This window comes from Gekko japonicus, unplaced genomic scaffold (genome assembly GCF_001447785.1).
Source record: "Gekko japonicus isolate JY-2015 unplaced genomic scaffold, Gekko_japonicus_V1.1 scaffold57, whole genome shotgun sequence".
NCBI classification, from domain to species: domain Eukaryota; kingdom Metazoa; phylum Chordata; class Lepidosauria; order Squamata; family Gekkonidae; genus Gekko; species Gekko japonicus.
Window position 1 is genome coordinate 1,583,138 of NW_015160208.1, and position 24,202 is coordinate 1,607,339.

The 24,202-nt window shown below is 43.5% G+C and overlaps 1 protein-coding gene across 6 annotated transcripts in view; it reads right to left on the reverse strand.

Annotated features, from left to right (window-relative positions):
* The window catches only part of BAIAP2 (BAI1-associated protein 2), a 203,023-nt gene that overhangs the window by 57,142 nt on the left and 121,679 nt on the right, over positions 1-24,202 (reverse strand). For all 6 annotated transcript variants that reach the window (XM_015408653.1, XM_015408630.1, XM_015408665.1 and 3 more), the window contains exons 5-6: positions 21,551-21,622; positions 19,923-20,060 (exon numbers count right to left, since the gene is read on the reverse strand). In XM_015408653.1, coding sequence (XP_015264139.1) covers positions 19,923-20,060; positions 21,551-21,622 — 210 coding nt within the window. The remainder of the gene's footprint in view (positions 1-19,922; positions 20,061-21,550; positions 21,623-24,202) is intronic.

Below are 24,202 nucleotides of genomic sequence, written 5' to 3' on the forward strand. Positions count from 1 at the left end.
AGAAGAAAGAATACTGAGGTAATATGCTCCATTTGAGAGAATACAATTAACTTTTTAGCCACTTCATTTGAACAAACTGCAATATATAAGACAGGCTCTCAGCACGGGGGGGGGGGGCATTTGTGCTTGGGGGGAGGGGAAGCAAGGATGATTTTGGGCAACTGGGCCCAGCACTGGTTGACTCTCAAACAGCTTCCTTTGGCCTACCCCAGAGATCGGGGGGGGGGGGGTCATTTGGGCCGTGGATAAGGGGGGCCGCGGGGGGGGGGGGGGGGGGGGGGCATTTGTGCCTGGAGGTAAGGCGGGGGAAGGGAAGCAAGGATGATTTTGGGCAACTGGGCCTAGCACTGGTTGACTCTCAAACAGCTTCCTTTGGCCTGCCCCAGAGATCACCCCATCATGGAATGGATGGGGCACACAAACCTATGGGCTGCAGGTTTGCCTCTGGAGCAGGTTGAAGAGGTGCTTGACATTCAGCAACTCTCCCTTAGCAAAGAGAGGGTCTCATTTGCACCCATCGTTGAAACAGAGGATAAAGATGCCGTCAGCCAACGTTTCTTCTGTTTGCTGCTCCTAGCTGATCTCACTCACACACACACACAAACGTAACATGTAAACTATTTTCAAAGGCAGCCCTACATAGATCATGCAGGAATACTCTAGCCTAGATGATGACTGGGCTTGGATAACTGTAACTAGTTTAGTTTCATTTAGGCAAGGGTGTGGCTAATTCACCAAGCTGATTATAAGTGGCTCCTGGCCACTGCCAAACTCTAAACACCCAGGAGCATTCCAAGCTGTACTCTTGTGTCTTAAGGGAAGCACAACCACATCTGTCTCCCAAGATGGTGTTTGCGCTTTCAGTTAAAGATAAACGAAAAAGCAAACAAACATAGTTGTCCTTCAACAGTTCAAAATACTTAGTTTGTTCAATGTTTTTATTATCCAAGGGTTCCTGGGAGGGTCACTCAACCCAGGGACTGACTAGACTTCTTCCTGCTTGGCTTCAGCAAGATGGCGGCATCATGTGCCTTTAGACCATGCTCAGGTACATGCTCTATGCCGATTTGAAAATATTAAAATGGTGCTTTAATGTTCATATAAAGGAATTTGTATAACTATACGCTAGTGAAAAAATGTATCTACTGCCAAACTGTTTAAGAGATTTTAACTTCTACAGACCCTAGGAAAGGAGCTGAAAATTAGCATCTCATTTTTTAAAAAGGCATCTACCAAAGGTAAAACTAGGGTTAAAAAGGTACACTAATACAGATAGTTGGAACATATGCAACACTACTAATTCCTGATACTAGGATCAGAGTTAGATAGAAGCACAGAGGCTTTGAATGCCTAAAGGAATCTAAGGGACCTATCTGGTATTAGAGACACATTTAATCAACCACTGTTTTTTGTGTTTTCTGTGGGATGCTTCCGTTGTTTGTTTCTTCCTGCCAAAAGGCCAAGGGTGCAAGCTAACACCATTTTAAGTCTGCACACCTGCTTAGCATTTAATACAGGATGCTTACAGGACAACATTTGGGTCATATTGTTTTCTTCAAAAGACATCCAGCCCAGTGAACAGTTCTGGAGCACTCAATTGCTTGCACATTGTTGTGTTGATCCTAACTAAAGGTACTAAAAAGCTTTAGTTTTTAGAACTTGCTTTGGACGGATATAACTACCTGCCATCTCTTTCTGCTTAATTTCAAATGTCTCAGGGTGGGTGAGTGGGTGAGTGTACATCAGCATAGGACTTGATGCATCTTGTCCTAATTAGGAAGTAGGAATGAAATTGAGTAATTCAGACATGGGGTGATGCAATTCATTTAATTAAGCTCTACGCCTGCAAGCAAAGCCTTGTCTTGGTTTTCTTTCTTCTGTAGAGCACCTGGCATTTTCAAGGACCCTACAAAAGGATTTTGAAAATACAATTCAAACAGTTCTGTGTGAGGGACATAGAGGGTCCAAACTGCATTAGGCTTTAGTCTCCATAGACCAAGAGTTTACGGGGAGAATCAAGTCTGAAAACTGAAACAAGGCCACTGACAAATGCTTAAATCCAGCCTTAGAAGACAACTATTAAGTGGGCTACTTCTCATTCCTTCCTCCCTAGTGAATGAGCAGTTTTCAGTACTCCGAGAACAAAAACTGATCCCCTTTTTAAGTACCTCTGGGCTTTTTATGTAATTTCCCCTTCGCCCATGCCATTTATACACAAATGGCCTGGTTCAAACCTAACTCCCCATTCATTAGAGTTCCCTGACCTATAACTAAAATTATTTCTCCTTCTGGGAATATTGAAATGAGGCTTCAATTATGGAAATTTTATAAGAACTCCAGGCTATTTGAACAAATACTATTTAAGCATTAAAAGTACTCAAGAAGGAGAGGAGAGAGCTCCCATGCCTCTTGGAAGACGCTTAGATACTTAGCCCTAAGTTAGATTCTGTTCAGCCCTGCCTAACCCCAGATGGAGAACATTTTGAGAGTAAGTTTTAGGGTTCCACCCCCCCATACCTCAGCATGCAAAATCAAACAAAAGTAAATCCTTATGTAGTACAAGGGAACAGCACACTGACAGAGTGATGCAAATGGCAGCTACTATTCCAGGGGCAGAACTTGGACTGGATTCTGACACTTCCTCTTATGAGCCTTGGGTCAGTGCAGTAGTTCCTAGGACTGGCCTGTTAATTTCGCACCAACCAGTTGACTGGCCTATCCTACTCTGTTACGGGGGGCAATGAAAGTTTTACATTTTAATATAATGGATTTTCTGTCTAGGTAAGTGATATTTAAATCTGCAAGTACAAATGCTAATAAATTTTGCTTTAACTATGTTGCTCACTTTTTTACATCCAAGCCCCCTGCAATAATCATTTGAAAGGATGTTAGTGACAAACATTTAAAGCTGAGGAAGGAAGTATTCCAGTAAGAGGCAGGTGCTCACTCAGTCTATGTCCACTGAAGCATGACAGTATAATGGTACAGAAGTACCTCAGAGAATGGCGTGTTAAAGAACTCTGAAATATAACAGAGGAAGACAAGACAAGACTCAAATGCTAAAATATGTAAGTGACACAAATGCAAGCTAAAATGTACCATTTAAGGGTCATTTGACTAGCTACGGAGTCACTCAGATGATGAGCAATAGAGCAGTCATTCATTTGATGGTTATAATCCTATGTGTACTTACCTGGAAGTAAGCCTTTCTGAATTCAGTAGCACTTACTTCCAAGTAGACATGTACAGGTCCAGGCTCTAAAGAAGCATAACAGTGATTATAAGAGAGGATCTCAATATACGCTAGGCAAGATGTCTCACACTAGAACTTAAATTATCCTCCCTGACCAGTCTGTAGGAACCACCCTTACTTACACATGGTATGTCAATTGATAGCTAGCCCCTGTGAAAAAGCAGCATTGTGAAGTCATTCTACAGATAAGGAAGACTTCTAAAGATTAAGCCATTCAATAAAACAATACTTTCCCTAGAATTCAAGTTGCGCAGACACAAACATTTCTTCAAACTTGTTCAGAAGAAAATACTGCTAGTTTACAGGCATTCTTGCCACCAAGACAGCTCTCAAATTAGTACAGCCAAGTAACTTTGTTAGTTCCACAGAAACATGGACAAAGAACTGGGGACTGCTCCACTCGTGGAAAATACTATGTTTTGGCCGACGTATTAAGAAAATAATTCAGAAGGCAGCACTTCTCTCATCACACTGCTCCAGTGATAGAGGATGAGGAACATGCAAAATGCAGGCACGTAGCCAGGAAACTTTCAGGGGGTGCACTGGAGAAACTGGTGGGTGTGACATCACAACATTAAAAATAAAATTAAAAGCCCCAGTGTGCCCCTGCTCTGGACATCCAGACAGGCCCATGACATTTTACATCCTGTGTGTTGTCCTTTCAATCTCCCCCCCTCCCCAGATGCTTCAGAGCTGGCTGACCAGACCAGCGCATCAGTCCCAGCCAGCCGAACCCAGGGGCGAACCATGGAGGCAAACCATGGAGCTCCCCTTGGCAGTGAAGCAAGGGCAGAGCTGAGAGCCTCAAGGCCGACTTGATTCAGGAGAAGGTGGGCACGCCGGCTACCTGGAGAAGGCGGCACCAGACCGGCATGCAGGAAAAGGTGGCGCCGACCCAATTCAGGAGAAGGTGGGTGCACCGGCCGACTGGAGAAGGCGGCACCAGACCAGCATGTATCAGGAGAAGGTGGTACTGACCCAATTCAGGAGAAGGCTGGTGCATCAACCAGCTGGAGAAGGCAGTGCCGGGCCAGCACGCAGGAGGTGAAGGCAGTGCAGGGCATGCGGCGCATCATGGCGCAATTTAAATGGAAAAATTTGCAAAATAAATAGGATTTTCTGGAATGAAAAGTTGTGGGGTGTGGAGGGAGAGTTGGGGGTGTAACCACAAGATGCTCCACTGTGACTACGGGCCATGCAAAATGTCTCCTCCTATACAGCTACTGAACACACAAGACTGGTCTCATGCTGAAGCACGGAATTATTAATTAGGCACACATGTCTAATCTTTTCAGCATACTGTATTAGAGCTGCCATGGAATTACATTTGGGGGGAAATTATATTTAAAAGCTGGTTTTGTTCTGAAGTCAAAGGTCTTACAAATCTCCCACTCTCCAACTTTGGAAAGAATTTGAAAATTGGATAATACCCATAGATCTGTTCCTGTCAAAAACTACCAGAGCAACTCAACATGGAGTTCCATGTTGGGGAACTGATTATCACAAGAAAATACAAGAAAGCACATGTAACCATGTAGAATGTCTGTGATTGATGCTGACCTGTCAAGTTACACTGAGTTGGTCAAGTTACATTTAGGACAGAGATCTGGTTTGTTGTTGTTGTTCAGTTATATCATTGAGTCCGACTTTTCGCGACCCTATGGATCACATCACGCCAGGCCCTCCTGAGTTTGCTCAATTTCATGTTTGTTGCATTGATAAAAACAGGTTGCTTACATGTAACTGATGATCTTCAAGTGGTCATCTGTGCAGTCACACACATGGGTTCTACACCTATGCTCGAACTTGACCTTGGAGAACTACAAGAGCTAGCCTCTGGCTTTTGGCACATTTTCTTCCCATGCTCTGGGGAGCAGGCATCGACTGCACATGCCTGGAGTGGGGAAGGAAATGCCCTCCCACCCAGTTTCTTCCAGCCACTGCTGACAAGTCCCAGCAAATGAAGGGTAAGCTTGTGAGAGATGCCAGCAGTGGGGAAGGCTGGGTAGGTGCATGTGACTGCACAGATGACCACTCGGAGATCATAAGTTACAGGTAAGCAACCTGTTTATCTTCTTCGTGCTCTCTGTGCAGTCCCACACATGTGTGATTAGCAAGCTTCAACATGTGGATGGTGCGTGCTGGTAGCTCTATACTGCAAAACGAATAACAAGAGAAAAGGCATGTAATCACATTACCTGCAAGCCTACCTGGGTAGTTGAAGGAATGCAGGCATCAATGGAAGATGGATCGCAGCACCGATTGTACGAAGGATGCATCCCACCTGGCTCTAACGTCAAAGGTATAATGCGCCATGAAAGTAGTCTAAGAGCACCATGTAGCAGCGGCACAAATGTCCTCCAGAGGAACACCCTCAAGAAAAGCTGATGATTTGGATACGGCTCAAGTCAAGTGGGCTTTCAGCGAAACAGGTAAAGGCTGCTTCACGAGTTCGTAGCAAAGCGAGATAGTCGAGGTTATCCATCTTCCAAGCCATTGGGGATAAATTTTATGTCCTAGATGAGGCTTGCCATAGGCTATGAATAATCAAGGGTTTTTACAAAAAGGGGACGTCCTAGAGAGGTAGAAGGAGAGCACTCTGTGGACATCCAAGGTATGGAGAGCTCCGGCCATCATCAGTGGGATTCGCGAAAAATGCGGGCAGCATGACAGGTTGAGAAAGGTGAAAGATCAGCACCACTTTAGGCAAGAATGTGGGATCAAGCCCATAGGACCACCTTGTCTTTATGAAAAATGGTGTACAAAGGGTCAACACACAAGGCGCAGAGAGATCAATTGCTCTCTTACCAGATGTGACATCTACCAGAAATGCCATCTTTCAGGAGAGAAGGTGGAGAGACATGGTTGCGAGATGCTCAAATAGTTTACCCATGAGTTGGGAAAGAATGAGGGACAAACTCCACGCCGGAACTAATGACTTAACGGGACGGTGTAAGTTCAACATACCTTTCAAGAATGACTTTGAAATATGGTGGGAGAAAACAGTTCTACCCTCAATAAAATCATGGAAAGCAGAAATCGCACACTTTCAGCTAAGAGTTGCCCAGTTCAGACTCATAAAAAGAGACTAAGTAGGAGAGGATGGTGGGCAAAGGTGCAGTCTTGGGATCCTCTCCACGGCTGGCAGCATAGGAAATGAAGCGTTGCCACTTTGCCTGATAAGAATGATGGGCAGCCGGCTTCTTCTGAATACGTTGAACCTTGGGAGGAAAGGTCATGTTGATATCTGCCATGCGGTTAATTTGAGAAGGCTGAAGTTGTGATGAAGGACCTGGCCTTGATGTTGGGAGAGAAGGTCCGGCGCCAGTGGAAGGTGCCAGTACATGGCACAAGACAGTCACAGGAGACTCGCAAGCCAAGGTTGCCTCAGCCACCAAGGTGCTATTAGGATGTAGTGCGAATGGTCTTGGATGAGCTTCTGAAGTGTCCTGGTGATAAGCGGGAACGGGGGGAACATGTAGAGGAGAGATCCCGTCCACTGATGCAGAAAAGCCTCAACTGTAGAAAATCGGACATTTCGCATTGTCTCGTGTGGCAAAGACATCTATCTCAGGGTACCAGAAGTCGTGGAAGACAAGTAGTAGATAGCAAGGATTTAATGACCACTCATGCTCATTGTACTGTGTCTGACTGAGAGTGTCCCCCTGAGAATACTGTGCCACAAGGTTAGGGCCCTTTTGCAGAGTTTCGTGGACACCGTTCCACCTTGCTTGTTGATATAGCAGACCACTGCCATGTTGTCTTTAGTGACTTGAACATGGAGGCCTCGCAGGGATGGTATGAAGGAGCGAAGGGCACAATGAACCACCATGAGCTCCAGGCAACTGATATGTTGGGTCTGAACAGTGCTCAGGGGAGGAAGTTGGAAAGGCATCCCAGCCAACAAGTTTTCCTCTAGGATCCACCGACGAAGAGTTCGGAAGACAGTGGGAGGGACCATAAGGAGTGTCAGTTGATGCTGGTGAATGAGTTTGAAGGCACAGATGAATCACAGCTGGCAAACAGTATCATGGTCGTGGTTGCAGCCATCATTCCTAGAAGACACTGTAGAATCAGAGCTAGTTGCGTGGGGGAGAACAGTACACTCAATGCTAGAGAGTGAAGAGTGGAGGCTCTGTCCATCAGAAGAAAGGCACACCACAGAGGAATGCAGATTCGTGCCCCTATGAATTGTAAGTTCTGAACGGGTCAGAGGCGACTTGGCGAGATTCACACAGAGACCCAGTGATGCTAGGAGTTGGAGAGTAGTGGACGTATCTCAACCAAGCTGATGCGGGGAGTGGGAGATGAGCAGCCAGTCGTCGATGTAGGGGAAAACGGTGATCCCCTGGTGCCAGAGGAATGTGGCAACCACTGCCATACACTTTGTGAAGACCCTTGGTGGTGTCAAGAGACTGAAGGGGAGCACCCAGTAGTGGTAGTGGTTGGGCCCTACTGTGAATCTCAGCAAGTGACAATGTTGTGGTCAGATGGTGTGTCCTGGAGGACATCAAGGTGAACTGGGGGCATGGGAAGTAGAGATGCCAGTGGAAGGTCCAATTGTACTAACTTGTGGACCAAGTCTGTGACCACTGGAGCGTCACTAGTAAGCTGGATGTTCAAGGCAGTAGCCATACAAGTTACCAATTCAAGGTAGACCTTGGACCCTTCCAGTAGAGAACACCGATGGACAATATCTGGAAAGGTGTGAAGGGAGTCATCTGCTTCTGAGTCAAAGCCCTCAGTCCTGACGTCAGACAGTTCAAGATGGAGGTTGGGGAGCCAAGATGGTCATCCGGTGGAGCAGTGGATATCAGGATCAACTGGGTACAGCATAAGAAGCCAAGCTGTAATGAAACCGCTGCCTGCTTCGGGATCTAGAATGGCTTCGAGGCAACAGCAGTTTGGCGGGCCGTGAAGGGAGTCTGTCCCTTCATGGTCGACTTTGAGAAAGTCCAATGGCAAATGGCTGCAGATGGAAGGTGATCTGGATGGGACATGCACTACTTGTGTGAGAGGGGCAGCCACAGTGGATAGATTTGATGACAGGGTCAGTGCAGGGGTGGAGTCCTGCAGGCCCTCAGTTGAAGCCTCCGGAGGCTGCACAGGAGCTAGGACAGTCATCTGAGCCGAAGTGGGTGTTGGTACCGATCGGTCGGAGCTAGGACAGTCATCTGAGCCGAAGTGGGTGTTGGTACCGATCGGTCCTTTGACTTGTGCGGTTTCTTCAGTTTGGGTGCATCTGGGGACGAAACCGAGAGTCCCTTGGACTGCTTGTTGGTCTTATGCTTCATTGCTGTCGAGGCCAAAGGGGCTTCCGACTTAGCCGAACCTCCCCTCTGAGCTGGGGAAGGCGGCGAGGCTCTGGAGCTCAAGGACTGGGACATCACTGGATGCAGGGAGGACTCAAGGAGGTGGCTCTTCAGTCTCACAACTCTATTTTTTCAAGCCTGTTTGGTAAAGTTGCTGCAATGGGCACAGGAACCAGGTTTCTGAGTCTTGCCCAGGCAGAAAAGGCACAGGCAATGTCCGTCGGTAGTTGGGATCTTCCCTTCGCAATTTCGATAATGTTTAAAACGAGTCTTCCCTTCCATGCGCCGCACCAAGGGCCCGGGAAGGGGGGGGGAGATAGATGACAACAAAACTCATGGAGGATCCTTTTGTTTTGTTTTGGACAGTCACTGCAGAGGACGAAAACGAGAAGAAAAGAGGAGAAGGGGCCTATGAGGCAACGCAATAGGGAGGAACGCAACACAACGAGGTAGGTCTGATCAGCGCGGCAGTCGAGAAGAAACTGAGTGGGAGGGCATTTCCTTCCCTACTCCAGGCATGTGCAGTCGATGCCTGCTCCCCAGTGCCAAAAGCCAGAGGCTAGCTCTTGTAGTTCTCCAAGGTCGGGTTCGAGCGCAGGAGCAGAACCCGTGTGTGGGACTGCACAGAGACTACAATGAAGATCACTGTCTAACCATCTCATCCTTTGCCGTCCCCTTCTTTTACCGCCAATCATTCCCAGCATCAGGGTCTTCTCCAGTGAGTGCTCCTTTCTCATTTGGTGGCCGAAGTACTCCTTGTTGGGCTTGATCTGGTTTGAGTGGCGTTCAAATGCTAAATTCAGTTACCCACCCAGAACCTGCATCCTAATGTACATAGGAGTTGCACAAACTAAAAGGAGATCCAACTATTCCCCTCAGTCACTGTCTTCTACCAGTCCTATTTCTTGTTTGCTCTTTTAATCGCTGATTACATACGAACACATACAGACATATATGGCATTTCAAAACTGATTTTAACATCTTATTGAAAGCTTGCCACTTTGAGGGCCCTAATTGGGTGCAAAAGTGGCAAATAAATATTTTAAAATATAAAATGACAGGAATGGTATAGTTGAGTTTATGTAACAGAGTTTATATTCTCTGACCTGGATGACCCAGGCTAGCCCTGTTGTCCCATCTCAGAAGCTAAGCAGGGTTGGCACTAGTTAGTACCTGAATGGGAGATCACCAAGGAAGTCCATGGTTGCTATGCAGAGGCAGGCAAGGGTAAAGCACCTCTATTCATTTCTTGCCTTGAAAACCCTACAGTCTCACCAGAGTCAGTTGCAGCTTGACAGCAAAAGCATCTCATTTCCCACCATATCCTCTTGCATCAAAATACACGTGCTGACTTTTTGCAAAGGTATCCCTGACCACCATGTGGACACCAAGCCTATTTGTGGGAAGACTGCTCCTATGTAGCAGCTTGGTTTGCTAAAATTTACATTTGCCATGCTGCAAAACAATCAGAGAAGCCTGTTCCATTCACTCCTCACATGCTGGACCTGCGTGGTACAAACTGAGATTTGGATATTTATTCAGCCTTATCTCCAGTACAGCCAGCTGTCCTTTATCCTTGAGCTGTTCCCCCACCCAACCTTTGGACAATGAAAAAAATGCCGTAATTCAGTAAACAATGGCTACACACAAAAGAAGCTTTTGAACTTCCCGTGGTTCTAAAATATGAAAACAAGAGATTACAGAGTGTCTGAGTTCTGGATGTTTAACAGCCAGTTAAATAAACCTTACCCATCAAAGTCAAGTCTAGGACTCTTCCTCATAGTAATAGATCCCTATTCCAGCAATAGAATCATATTTTTCTTTAACTAAAAAAAAATTGGAAGGAGGAGGAGATAACATCTTTTCCACAAAAAAAACCCAACAACCTTCAGAAGCCAAGCAACAGAGTATAGTGTCTTCTGCTTCCAACATCAGCAACTGCATTCAGTCTCCCACATACATCCCAGCAGTTTAGTCACACAAATGCTTCTATACCAGTGTTTCGATGAGGCAGGGTAGAGAATTTCCAAGCCAAGAGCATCTGGACCAAACATCAAATACTCTGCCAGGAAAGGAGCGGTGCTCTGTTTTTAAAATAACTACTGTCAACATGATCACACGCCTAAAGAAGAAAATTGGGTGTCAATGTGCAATCAGGCAATATGAAGACAAGATTGCATTTCATAGCCACGTTTGGTTGCTCTGTAACCTAGTGTCAGAAGGAAATCCTCCCTCCACGTGTGCACCATTGTTGCAATTACAGCTACGTTGTACTAATCAGTTGTTTGTTGACCACAGGCAGTTGGCTCAGATCAGGATAGTCTGCACAATACAAAGGACTTCAGAACACTTGCCTTGTGATGTGGCTGGCATACAGGAACCACCGAAAAGTATGGAGAATCAAGCCAAGCTCAGAAAACAGCAACTTGTCTGAAACAAGACTGCATCACTACAGAAATTCTCTCCCAACTAAATTTGGACATGCAAAAAACACCCCATGTATTTACATGTTTCTCAAAGATATTAGGACTTCTAAACATCACCGTACAGAAAAAATATATGCTTACTTGCTAAGGGAGAATGTGGCTCAGTGGTAGAGTATCTGCTTTGCATGCAGAAGGTCCCAGGTTCAATTCCCAGCATCTACAATTAAAGATCATGTAGCAGCTGATGTCAAAGACCCCTGCCTGAGGCCCTGGAGAGTCACTGCAAGTCAGAGCAGGCAATACTGATCTTGACTGACCAACTGCATGACCCAGGGCCAGAATAGACATATGGGTTTATAAAGAGTTGGGTCTGGATCCCCCACAGCCACTGTTAAAGCATAAAAGCCTGTTTTGGCTCAGAACGCCACCGTGGGGGAGGAAGGGCTTCTGCATCTTCCCCGCCCCCAAGCCATTTTCCTATGCAGAAACAGTGTTAAAAAGGTAAAGGTTTCTCTTGGTCAAAAGCTAGTCAAATCCGACACTAGGGGGCGCTGCTCATCTCCGTTTCCAAGCCGAAGAGCCAGTGCTGTCCGAAGACTTCTCCATGGTCATGTGGCCGGCATGACTAAACGCTGAGGTGCACGGAATGCTGTTACCTTAGGGGGAAGCTATTCCCCAATTTTTGCTGTGATTTTTTAACAGCCACACAGTAGCTTCAGGGAAACCAGACCTAATTCTTTAAAAACCCGAGCATCTAGTTTGGCCCTCTATCTACACAGCTTCATATGTTTACCAACTCCTTTGCTCAACTTTCTGCTCTCAGTATTTTAGTAAAAAGGTAAAGGTTTCCCTTGCTCGAAAGCCAGTCGAATCGGCTCTAGGGGGCGGTGCTCATCTGTTTCCAAGCGGAAGAGCTAGTGCTGCCCGAAGGCTTCTCCATGGTCATGTGGCCAGCATGACTAAACGCTGAGGCACACGGAACGCTGTTACCTTCCCACCAAAGCAGTACCTATTTATCTACTTGCAGTTTCTTGCTTTTGAACTGCTAGGTTGGCAAGAGCTGGGGCCAGAGATGGAAACTCACTCTGTCACGTGGCACTCGGGTCTCGAACTGCCAAGCTACCGATCTTCCAGTCTGCAGCTCAGCATCTTAACATCTGAGCCACTGCAGCCCCTATTCTCAACATTTCTCAACATTTAGGAAGGAAAAATAATAAAGATAGGGCATTTAGTATCCTGCACAGCAAAATCAACTGCTTTAACAAAATGTTAACAAAGGCTGACTATCCTCGAACATATCCAACCTTTGGCAAGAATATTTAACAAAACAGACATGCCACTAAGGGCCAAAGCAAAGTACAGATGATGGATATACTTTACTTGGGCCCTGGTCCAGGGGATGGGGAGAGGGAAGAAGAGGGCTTGGTCCTTACTGTAAGCTTGTTACCATGATAATTACAGTGTAATTTCAGAAATACGGTTTATGTCTTTTATGACATGAGCTTAAACCACACACATAGTCTTATGGGTGGGGTGCAAGGGTATTTTGCATCAAACCCAGAGAACTGATACTTGGGTCCTGCTAGGAACCATCACAGCCATGCTCTCCCTAATCCTTACTATTTCTTCAGTGCATGATCAAACTTACCTGAAAGCTATGCCCACTACCTGTAAAAGTTTGTGACTTAATTTAAGACACGTAGGGGCAAGGCAAGGGACACCATTCTTTACTACTATCCAGGGTTCCCTCTAAGCTGAGTTAGCGTGAGCTAGCTTACAGTTTTTTTAGCCTCTGGCTCACACATTTTTGTCTTATCTCAGGAAGGATGGCTCCAGAGCTAACTAATTTATGTAGTAGCCAAATTGCTCGCTCAGAGGGAGCATTGCTACCATCTCCCTGTTTAATGCCATTCAGGACCCTTTCCAAAAAAAAGAAGAGGAGTCTCAACAATCGATACACAGGCTCCAGAGCTTAAAATCTTAACCTTGCCTATCAAGATATTTCCATGGAAAGGAAACTAGATTCTCTATGCAAACAAGTATCCCCCCACCCCATCTCTCCTCCAATATGCCTCAAAAAACCTTGGAGTCCCTCACTAGCTCTTCACACTAAGCCCTAGGGCCATGACTCAAATTAAAGCAGTATTCCCTGTAAGCTGAGTTAGTGTGAGCTAGCTCACAGTTTTTTAGCCTCCGCCTCACACATTTTTGTCTAGACTTAGGAAGGATGGCTCCAGAGGAAACTAATTTATGAAGTAGCCAAATTGCTTGCTCACAACTTTAATGCCAGTGGCTCACAAAGTAGAATTTTTGCTCACAAGATTCCACAGCTTAGAGGGAGCATCGGTCATAAGAAATTCTATAGCCTTCAGATTCTGTTTAGTGGGGCTTTAAAGGGCGGAGAATTTTAGCACATGCCAATTTTCCTATCACACTGCTCCTGTGGTACCACCAGGAGACAAAGCACATACAAACATCTCTTTCTGTGCAGTTACTATAATCATAGTAGTCAAAATCTAATGCTGGATCAGGAAATATTAAGACTGCACACACAAATGTAAGTGGAAAGTGGGCCTGGCAGTTTACTGTTACTTTCACAGGAATGAAACTAGTAAGAATTATATCTGCAACTGTCACACGTAATAGCTAGAAAGTACAGAACTAATAATTTCCAACTATTTCCAGCAATAGCTGCTCTAATCAGTTTTAAAGCAAAATATTCATACCAAACCTTAACTAGGGCACCGCCGCCTCCCCCCCCCCGGTGAAATTCCTTCCTCTCATTTCCAGAGCCAGTTTACCACCCAAGCAACCCAATCAGTTGGAAGGAGGGGATCGTAGGCATGAGTCTTCTTCTGTCTGCCACCTAAGATCATCCAAGGTGGGCTACGGTTGATGCCAGATGACATAGCTCACACAGCTGGGCCAGAGGCTATAGTCACAATACAGTCAAAGAAAAGCACTTATATAAAAAGTCATGGATTTCATTTGCAACATTACGTATCTGTTCATTTGTCTTTCACTGAAAACCAATAGAACTTTTAGAAGTGACCCGTTTGGTTGGATGCACCTCAACCGTTCAAATCTACTAGAAGCTTTTCAAGAGTGGGCAGCAACTGCTACAATACCAATCTCAAGAGACAGTGAAGAGATAAATAAGTTAATCGATTCAGAACATTTTTACTTACTCCAAAGAAACAGTGCTAGAAGGGGGGGGGGAACCCCTACAAATTAGTAGTTTTTGCAATACAGCTTAAGAAGACGAAGAAGAAGAAGAGATTGGATTTATACCCCGCCCTTCACTACCCAAAGGTGTCTCAGAGCGGCTTACAACTCCTTTCCCTTCCCCTCCCCACAACAGACACCCTGTGAGGTAGGTGGGGCTGAGAGAGCTCTTCATAAACTGCTCTTTTTCAAGAACAGCTGTGCCAGAGCTACGGCTTGCCCAAGGTCATCCAGCCAGGTGCAAGTGGAGGAGTGGGGAATCAAACCCAGTTCTCCCAGATTAGAGTCCGCGCACTTAACCATTACACCAAACTGGCTCGCGCATTAAACGCAAACCGCTATCATAGGGCTTTCCAAAGAGATAAGCACATTGTACATTTTAACTAAAGGGAAAATTTAAACATTTGGATGGCTGATCCAAATAGCTTTTCCATTTTAGCTCAAACAAGTGCTACAAAAAGGAACCCATCCAAGTCTCTGTAACACCCCAAAGAAGGATTAGTTACAGAGTTGCCAGTCTGAACTACTGCATTCTCTAACAGACTTCTTTTAAAAGGCATCAGAGAGGTCTCTGCTGTCAGGGATGCACACCCAGGGCTCTTTCCAGTGTTACATTTGGCCAGCATCAAGATGCATCTTAGCTTGCATCACATCATAGGAGTACGTTCAATCTCATTATTGTCAAACCAATAAGAGTTTATGAGTTTGGGCTAAACAAGACATGTTGTTTGCCACCTGGTTTCCTTTTAAGGTATATGCAGAAGGATTACATTCAAGTTCAGTTTCTCCTGATAAATACTAATTACAGTGCATTTTTAAAATCTAATTTATTCCACTTTTCAATGTAGGAATTAATATTAGATGTTTAAATGTTTCTTCTTTTATCTGAATATTGATTTGCACATGTTTGATTTATTCCCTAAAACTTAAAAAAAAACTACTGAAAACCAATAAAAATTAAAAGTTGCAAGCAAGAATGCATCTAACTCACTACTGAGCTGCTTGCCTGACCAACTTCCATTACGCCCAACTCATTCTTGGAACATGATAGATTAGAAAGTGTGTGTGTGTTTAGTTTAATTCTACTTGGGAACGGTGTCACAATTTTCTCCTCTGCCACTCCTATTCAGACCCTCAGTGCTGCTTGGCTGGGGCTGCTGTTTGTGGTGGGCAGCTACCTAGACAGGCATCATGCAGAGAATCTCTCTGTCCCTCCCCTCCCCACCACCTGCCCTGCTATTTCCAAGGACAGACATTTAACATTAGGAGACAGGAGAGGCAATGCTGCAGCAGCAGCACCCCACCTCCATCAAATGAATGCTCAGAAAATGTCCTAGAGTACATATCACATCAGGGCTAATAAAACTATGAGAATGAATAAGGAGACAGGTTTTGGACACCTCTAAAAGAGAACCAAATGTCTGTTTTCTGGATTTTTGTCTCAAGTGTCAAAGCTTTTTCCAGCTTCACATTCCTGTAGTAAAAGTTACAGGCTGGAAGAAATTACAATTCTACAGGTCTGTCCGCCTCATAATTTAAGGCATTCATTCAGTGGCAGCTTGCTACTGAACCATTCCACCAATCTGGTCTATGTTTTCATTTTAAAAAGCACTTATATACCTATGGAAAAAACATTTTACAAAATGCAAAATGTATATGAATACTGCATTTTTATATTTTTCATATGCATTACCAAACAGACATTCTTCTGTGAAGGGAAATGCTTGCAATCTGAATAAGCCCTCAGAACTTCAGCGGAAGTCTGAAAACAGACCTCAGAGGCAACTAATGCTGAATCCTTACCCACTCAAGTGTGGATATGCAGCAAACACAAGAAGAGCACAATGGAGATTTGACCCCTCAAAGACTGTTAGAAAAGAACTTTAAACTACATTATTCAGATTCATACCAAAAAAAGAGAGAGGAAGAAACATGCTAAAAATCAATGCATGGAAATCTTATGGGAAGCATGTCATAATAAAAAGTAGTGTCAGCACTGTACAGACATCATACAACCACTGCAGAAATGCCAACACTGCAAGATAGATGGAATTTCTGGATTCTTTTCCAGTCTGAATCTTCTGCAGCAGTTCTGAAACATTTGTAATTTGTACAGATGCTTCTTATGACAGCCATTCTGTAGGCACTGAAGTAGGTGGCATTCAGATGGAGTTTAAAGGCTCAGATACATGCCAAGTTTAATAAAAAGTAATTCAGGTAGTCACCACACCTTAAAAAGGGTATTATAGATTTGGGAAAAGGGCAGAAAAGGGCAACTCGAATGATAAAAGGGTTGGTACACTTTCCCTATGAGGAAAGGTTAAAGCGCTTGGGGCTCTTTAGCTTGGAGAAACGACGGCTGAGGGGTGACATGATCGAGGTTTATAAGATTATGAATGGGATAGAGCAGGTAGAGAAATAGGTACTTTTGTCCCTTTCTCACAAGAACTCATAGGCACTCAATGAAATTGCTGAGCAGTCAGGTTAGAACAGATAAAAGGAAGTACTTCTTCACCCAAAGAGTGATTAACACATGGAATTCACTGCCACAGGAGGTGGTGGTGGCTACAAGCATGGATGGCTTCAAGAGGGAATTAGATAAGCATATGAAGCAGAAGTCTATCGGTGGCTATTAGCCACAAGGTATAGGTATATTCTTGTGGCTGGGGGAGGGGTCAACAGTGGGAGGGCTTCTAGTGTCCTGGCTCCACTGCTGGACATCCTGATAGCACCTGGTATTTTTGGCCACTGTGCAACAGAGTGTTGGACTGGATGGGCCATTGGCCTCATCCAACATTGGCTTCTCTTACGTTCTTATCTATATATCTAATAGTGAAGTGCCCCCGTCTGTGCGGATATCTATATCTGCACTTGGGGGGCACTTAAGGGGCAGGGAGAGGTTTGTGCACTCTTGGGGCAGTCCCCAGGGGTGCACAAAAATCTGAAAACTAAAAAAAATATATCGGGGGGGATGTTTAAATCCCCCCGAAAGTGCCAGAGCGTTCGTGCGCATGCGCACGAACGCTCTGGCACTTTCGGGGGGGTTTAAACATCCCCCCCGATATATTTTTTTTAGTTTTCAGATTTTTGTGCACCCCTGGGGACTGCCCCAAGAGTGCACAAACCTCTCCAGGAGAGGCCCAGCAGTGGTGGCGGCGGCGAGACACAAGTGAGGTGAGGGAAGAAAGTCGAGGAGGGGAAGAGAGACTGCCGAGGGCCTCGGTACACGGGGAAAAAGAGAGAGAGAGTGAGTGGGGGGGGAGAGAGACTGGTGAGGGGGGGGAGACAGCCCGGCGAGGCCAAGCTTTGACGGGGGATAGAGAGAGGGGGGGAAGAGAGAGAACGGGGGAAAGAGAGAGACTGCCCCCCAACGAGTATTGCGGGTCTCCCCCTTGAACTACATAAAAAGACTCATACAGACCAGTGAACATATGTCAAAGATATTTTAAAAAATTGGCAATGCAACTTCCTTTCTATGATAGCATCTCAGAACAAACTTAGGAGGCTATTGGGCCATAAAGTTGCATTTTAAAAAAATGGACTGAAGTTCTTACTTTAACTTTTAATACTGCATGAGATAACACTAAGAAATCTAAGAGATAATTGCTGATAAACAGTCCTATTTCTCTTCAGCGACTCTTCAAATCACACAGCCAATTAGGAACTAGCAACTCATTGCTTTTTCATGCAATTAAAACATACAGCCTTCACCAGCATAGCCTTCATGTTAATCACCTGGCAATTATTTCCCTATACCTGCACCTCTGTTTAGTGGGAAAGGCCTGAACTTTATTCAGCAAAGATGAGAAGTACAGTCTCATTCTCCAAATAGGATGATTTGAACTATGATCTGAAGGGGAAGGGTCATTTCTCATGAATCCACACAGGAAACCCTTATACTCGGTGACTAGAAGTAGACTTACCTGTCCACAACTGTTAAAAGCATTGTGCAGGCACATCTCATGCTTAATTTGATATACTGGCTTGCTTCTTACTCAAGACACATTGCAGGTGAAGAAATTAGCAACAGGGTAACTTGAATTTATACAGGTTGCATAAGTGAAGTGAAACATGCAACCAACCAACAAAGCTGGTGGCATGAATATAAAAGAATGTGTACATGCAAAGAAAGACACGTAACACAGTTTTTAATCCAGCACTGAAGAACAGCAAGGAATGGGGGAAAGGCCCAAGAATGAAAGAAAATCCTGGGAGGTTGTAATTACGATGGCAGAGGAGGCCTGTGTGTTTCACTGTCTTAATTCTACCTGTGACCCTGGTATATGACACTGACTGCAGCATTTCTCTCCTTGATAAGGGAAAAAATAGCAGCCAACAATAACACAGCTTTCTGTAGGCTACAGAATAACGTTATTAATTTCTTGTTAAGATTTGCTGTACTTGTAGATCTGCAAAAGGTAGGATATCAGTTGAGAAGCCACTGACCTAGGAAGGGGTTGGGAGAGAGAACCAAGGAACTACACCCATTCTAGTACTGCTCATACAGCTATCGCCTTAAGCAGAAGTTAGAACCAAAAATTATTTTAAAAGACCTTACTCATTTTGGGAAATGAACAGGCTGGATTTAGGAAAGCAACTATAACCATTAATCCAGAGAGTGCCACCACACGCTCTGCATGTGTTCAGTCTCATACTACTGCTCATTTCATGGTATCAGTACGCATTTGCTTCCCCCCATCATCTTTTCTGACAGTCTTTTGCTTCTTCAAAACAGTGTATAGTTTTTGCTTTGAAGAACATAATTTCCTTTCGCTAAGATTTATGCAACTGCACTTGGTTGTTCATGTCAGACAACAGAAATTGCATCTGCCTTGGGACTCTCATGCCTCAGTCTCTAGGGGACACAATCAAAATCTGATTAGAAAACAGTATGAGGTTTTCAAGGGTCCTTGAAATCAGAAGTCACTGTCTAGATAAGTTATTTATTTTTTCTAATGAAAAACCCCTCTGGTGTACACTGATAGACATTTCTTACATGTTGAAGTGGGGTGTGGAAAAAAGAAGCCAAATTGAAAATTAAGAGGCCTGAGGGATGTTGTTAGCAGGATGAGATCCAGTTTATGTGTATATATAGAACAACAATTCAAAATTAGTAAAATGAAAAGGTGGGGGACCCTGATTTTGCAATTCATTCATTGACAAAAAACAACATCTCAGACAAATCAAGAGTTTTCAGACTCTTTTGTAAGTGTCTGACTCTACAGCTTTTGTTACGTGCCTGAACAACTAGAACACTGTTCTACTATCATCTGAAGTGAAAACATATCTAGGCAACTTAAGGTATCACAAAGAAGAGATTTTACTTATTTCAGGCTTCCAGAACTGCAGCCCAAATCTATGTAGGTTTACATACAAGCAAATATAACATTTTTCAGTAGAGCTTACTCCCAGGTAAATCTGCACTGGATCACAGCTCTATACTCCAATGACTGCAGAGTACTCTATCACAAAGTTGCTGTATTTTTCTACAACAGAAAACAGAACCGTTGCTCAAAGTGGTATGTACAATACAATCTGCAGCTGGTCAAGCTACAGGGGAGAGGCCAACATAGCTGTGTGGCATAATGCAAGAATAGCTATATGTGCTTACAACGGTACTATTCAGGTTCCCCTGCAATCAGCCCCAGTGGGGATAACAAGGACTGACTCTTCAACCCAGAAGCCTTCCAGACAAACAAACCCTACCTGCAGCTCCTTGTCAGAGTACTTCTGAGGGTTCTTGCTCCCTTGGCTCTTCTTCCGAAGTTTCTTTAGTTCTGCCTGGCACTTTTCTAGTGAGTCCCCTTTATTCCTTTGCTCAGTCTGGTATTTCTTCAGTGCAGCCTAAATATGGAAGAAACGTGGGACTGCTGAATAGCTGAAATATAGAAAGGCTGAAGAGATTGTGCCTCTTCTCCTAATGAACACTGTTTACATCCTCTCTGCAGCCAAAAGGTCCTGACTTCGTTCCTGCTGCAGAGAGCACATTTTGAATGTTTAGAAATCAGAGCTAACTTCATCTGGGAAAAGTAGAGAAAAAACATTCCTACTGCCCTGGGTATGCTAACCTTGGGAGTTTTATTAGCAGGACATATAGTTTAAACCTTAATGTAGTGTTAAATGCCTATTAGGGTCATGTTTGGCTTTGCAAACTGTTTCCCCCTTTCTTTTCTGGGCATTGGTTTATAAAGGGTAATAAGAGAGATTCTTTTAAAAGAAACAAGCATCACTACCACCACAATGGAATAAATAAATCCAGCTCCGAAAAGGTACTCATTTTTCTGCAACAAAAGAAGTAATAGGGCTGAATGGTGCTGTTTTAAAATGTTATCTGCTTATATGTTTTTCTCCACCAAAATACCTAGAGATATTGTTATCCTACACTCCTACACAGTGGGAAAGGGATAGGAAAATGCTGAATTTTCAACAAACAAGCATTTTATCTAGCTCTGTTCAGGTCAACAGGCCAGAAGCATTTATTCTGAATTCATTAGTAGTCTGCACTGTTCCTTTGAAACCCAACTATGCTGAACACCTAGAACTATCCATGATATATGATACCTTAAAGCCATTTCAGATGTGGCCAGAAATGGGGGGAGGGGCTGGACAATGGACCAAGGCACTCTTAGCCAATGGGAAGATGTCAGGATTTAAAAATCAACTGTACTATCCCCTTCCCGCTACCTTATCCACTATTACTCCGTACTGATGCGCGTTAAGCTATAGTACACACTCTAGAGCAGAAACAAGCTAACATCAAGCTTGCACAATCTATTTTCTTGTTTCATTAGAATCCCCATGCCTCCATATTGTGTTTTAAATTTATGGAACAAGAGTGCATCTGGGGTTGCAACTGCCTAGAGAAAACTCTTCTGTCCTGTTAACAGAGGCTTAATGGGATGCTATTTACCAAGTCATGTTATTCACCACCATGCCCTGAAAAGCTTCAGCTGCCCATTTTCACACATTAAGCCTCTATTAAAGAGGCAGAACCATTTTCTCCAGGCCAGTTAGTGCATCCTCATGGCCTCTTAAGTGCACCTTCATGGTCTCTTAAGTTCTTAAACAAAAACACATATTCAGGGTTACAGATCAGCTACATCTTAACTGATAAGAAATGGCTTGCAGGATCACATTAAGGCCTATTTAATCCAGCATTCCTTGTAAGAATCCCAGCAACCACCAGGCATTTGATGATTCACCAGAAGACCTCAATTAACCTCCTGCCTATCCTTGCCTAAGAAGAGCAGAATGTTTCTAGTGGCAGACCTTCCAATGAAATACACAGATAAATGCAGTCAAAATCAAGAAGTGATTAGTTTTACCTTACTTACACTTAGGTACCGTGAGTCCAGTTCTACTTTCTGCTCCAGCTGTGTTAATAACTCATTGTGGAAGGACTTTAGCTAAGAATTACACAGGAAAGAAAAGGGCATGATGTTAACTTCTTGGTATATTAAGATTTGCTACCTTCTTATGCTCATGTGGAAGAGGATGCCCAAGGGACCTTGGTTTATTCTGCACACACTCAACCAGTTGTAATGGGGTAGTGGACTACAAAACAGGATGTTCAAGGACAAGTAAAGGTGCTAGGAAGAAGCCAAGTCACAGCCAAGCGGAATAAAACAAGCAATGAACAATTATTAGGCAAAGGTGGGTATCTGTAATCACAAATCAGAGTTTCAGTTCTGGCTTGGAGAGAGCAAGATGCTGCTGTGCTCTACTTACAGAGGTTTTTTAAATTTATTTTATTTATTATCTCTTCTCTCATTTCTGGCTCTTTGCCAGCAGCTTATCTTCCTAGTCTTTTATGTTAACTGGATTTTTATCTACACGTGGACGGGAGAGAAAGACGAAGGGATTTCCTGGGTTGTGTTTTATTTGCACTCTGCAGAGTGTTTTTTTGCTATTTTACCTAAGTATTAAGTATTTATTTTATCCTATAAGTTCCCCATTAGTTCCTGGAGTACAAGAGTTTATAGGAGGTAGCTAGTGTTTAGTGGCTGAGTTACTGTCTTTATAGTTAGTGTTTTATATCATTGGTATTTACACTACTAGGGACTTTATCTCATTATGTAGATAAGGCTAATGCTGAGCTTGTGATTAACTGCTACATCTGCTCAGTGTTATGTCTGAGTGGGGAGGAATGGTTAGCAACTGAATGACTGATTTTGGTAGGAGAATGAAGGGTTTTATTCAGATTGGTTGAGATTGTTTTACCACCTGGTTTCTACTTTTTATATTTTATATAAATTAGTAAGAATGCTAAATAAGCTTGGTGCAGAACTGTGTGACTTGGGAAATCAAGAAGGGAGAATTGTGATGAGGAAGTCATTTATTCCTCATGTCGCTATGTGACTTGTTTTCTGATCCTTTTAAAGGACAGGTTTAATTAATTGCACCATTGTTATATATGTTTTGGTTTTTTATTGCAGTTTTAACCCACGCATTAATAATATATTGAACTGATAGAGACCTTTTACAGTCTTATATTTTATACAATATTTTGATTCTTGATTAAATGTCTTTTAACAGACTCTCAACCAAGAGCAAATTAGATGATTATTTAGCCCATGTTTCTCAATTAATAATGAACAGGGTTGCCCTGACCTGGATAGCCCAGGCAAGCCTGATTTCATCAGATCTTGGAAACTAAGCAGAGCCAACCCTACCAAGGTATTTCGATGGGAGACCTCCAGAGAATACCAGGGCCAGGAGGCCAGAGGCAAGCTATCAAGCCACTTCTCTGAATGTCCTCCATGCCCCAGTAGGAGTTACCAGAGGTTATCATGACTTCCAGGCACAGCCACACCCATAAATACACACAAAAATGCAAAAATACATGATGATGATGATGATGATGATGAATAGGTTACAGAATAAAAAGGGCATATTAGCAACTGATATTGAAGTTATAAAAGATGATTTGTCCACAAATTCTTTACTTGATACTGATATTGACACAGATACTGATACTGTAAATCTGGAAAAGATAATTAGTAGGAACATAGAAAACCTAAAAAGCGTAAAAGATCAATCAGGAGATTTAACACTATTGCCAATCAGACTCTACTAATTGCTGACAACTTAAGTAAGATAAACTGTAAATTGGATTAATTTTCTTCCCAAATAAAATTTTTGATGTATAATAAAGAGTATGGGATTCATAAGGATCACTCAAAGATGAATTTATGAACTGAGGGTGATGAGCTGGTAGACATATGTATGGAACCTCAATTTTCCCTGGATCCATACAGAGTTGTATTAACAATCTCTCCTTTTAATTCTTGAAGGATTTGCTGGTTCCCAAAGTCATTAGCAAAAACTTTTTGAGCTTTTTGCTCATTTTATAACTCAGTTGATTTGAAATTTACTGTTACATTTCCAAATCCTCATGGTTATGATCACTATTTGTTTCAGTTTTATTCACCAAGAATTCCCCACTGGATTATGTCACTATATCCTACTTGAATAGTTATGGAATATTTCCCACTGGATCCTAAAAGCAAACCGAGATTTTGCTTCTATTGCATTCAAAGTAGTCTGCCCAGCATGCAAGCACCTCAGATATAGGACTTACATCAAAGAATGTATCCAGAGAGGGTAAAAGAATGAATTCTCCCCAAATGTAAAGTGGAATACAAGAACAGAGAAACAGATCAATTACTCTTTATATGGAAAGATAAAATAAAGGGTTTTCCTGAAGGTCGTCGGCAAGTAGAACAGAGAACGAACTACTGACATCATTTAGACATCTTACGCAGTCTGAGCTAGAGCATATTATTACATGGCTACGGTGGCTGTGTGACACCCTCAAAAGTAACATTGATTCATCTTTTCTGATGAGAAACAGTGCTACTGGCCACATTGATAACAAGGGCACTGCCAAGGAGGGGTCCTCTTTTCATATTAAAGTTCCACCATGGACAATGCCAGTCGAAGGATTAAATAACGAGCCTTTGATGTCAAGACCAGTAGGTCTTTTG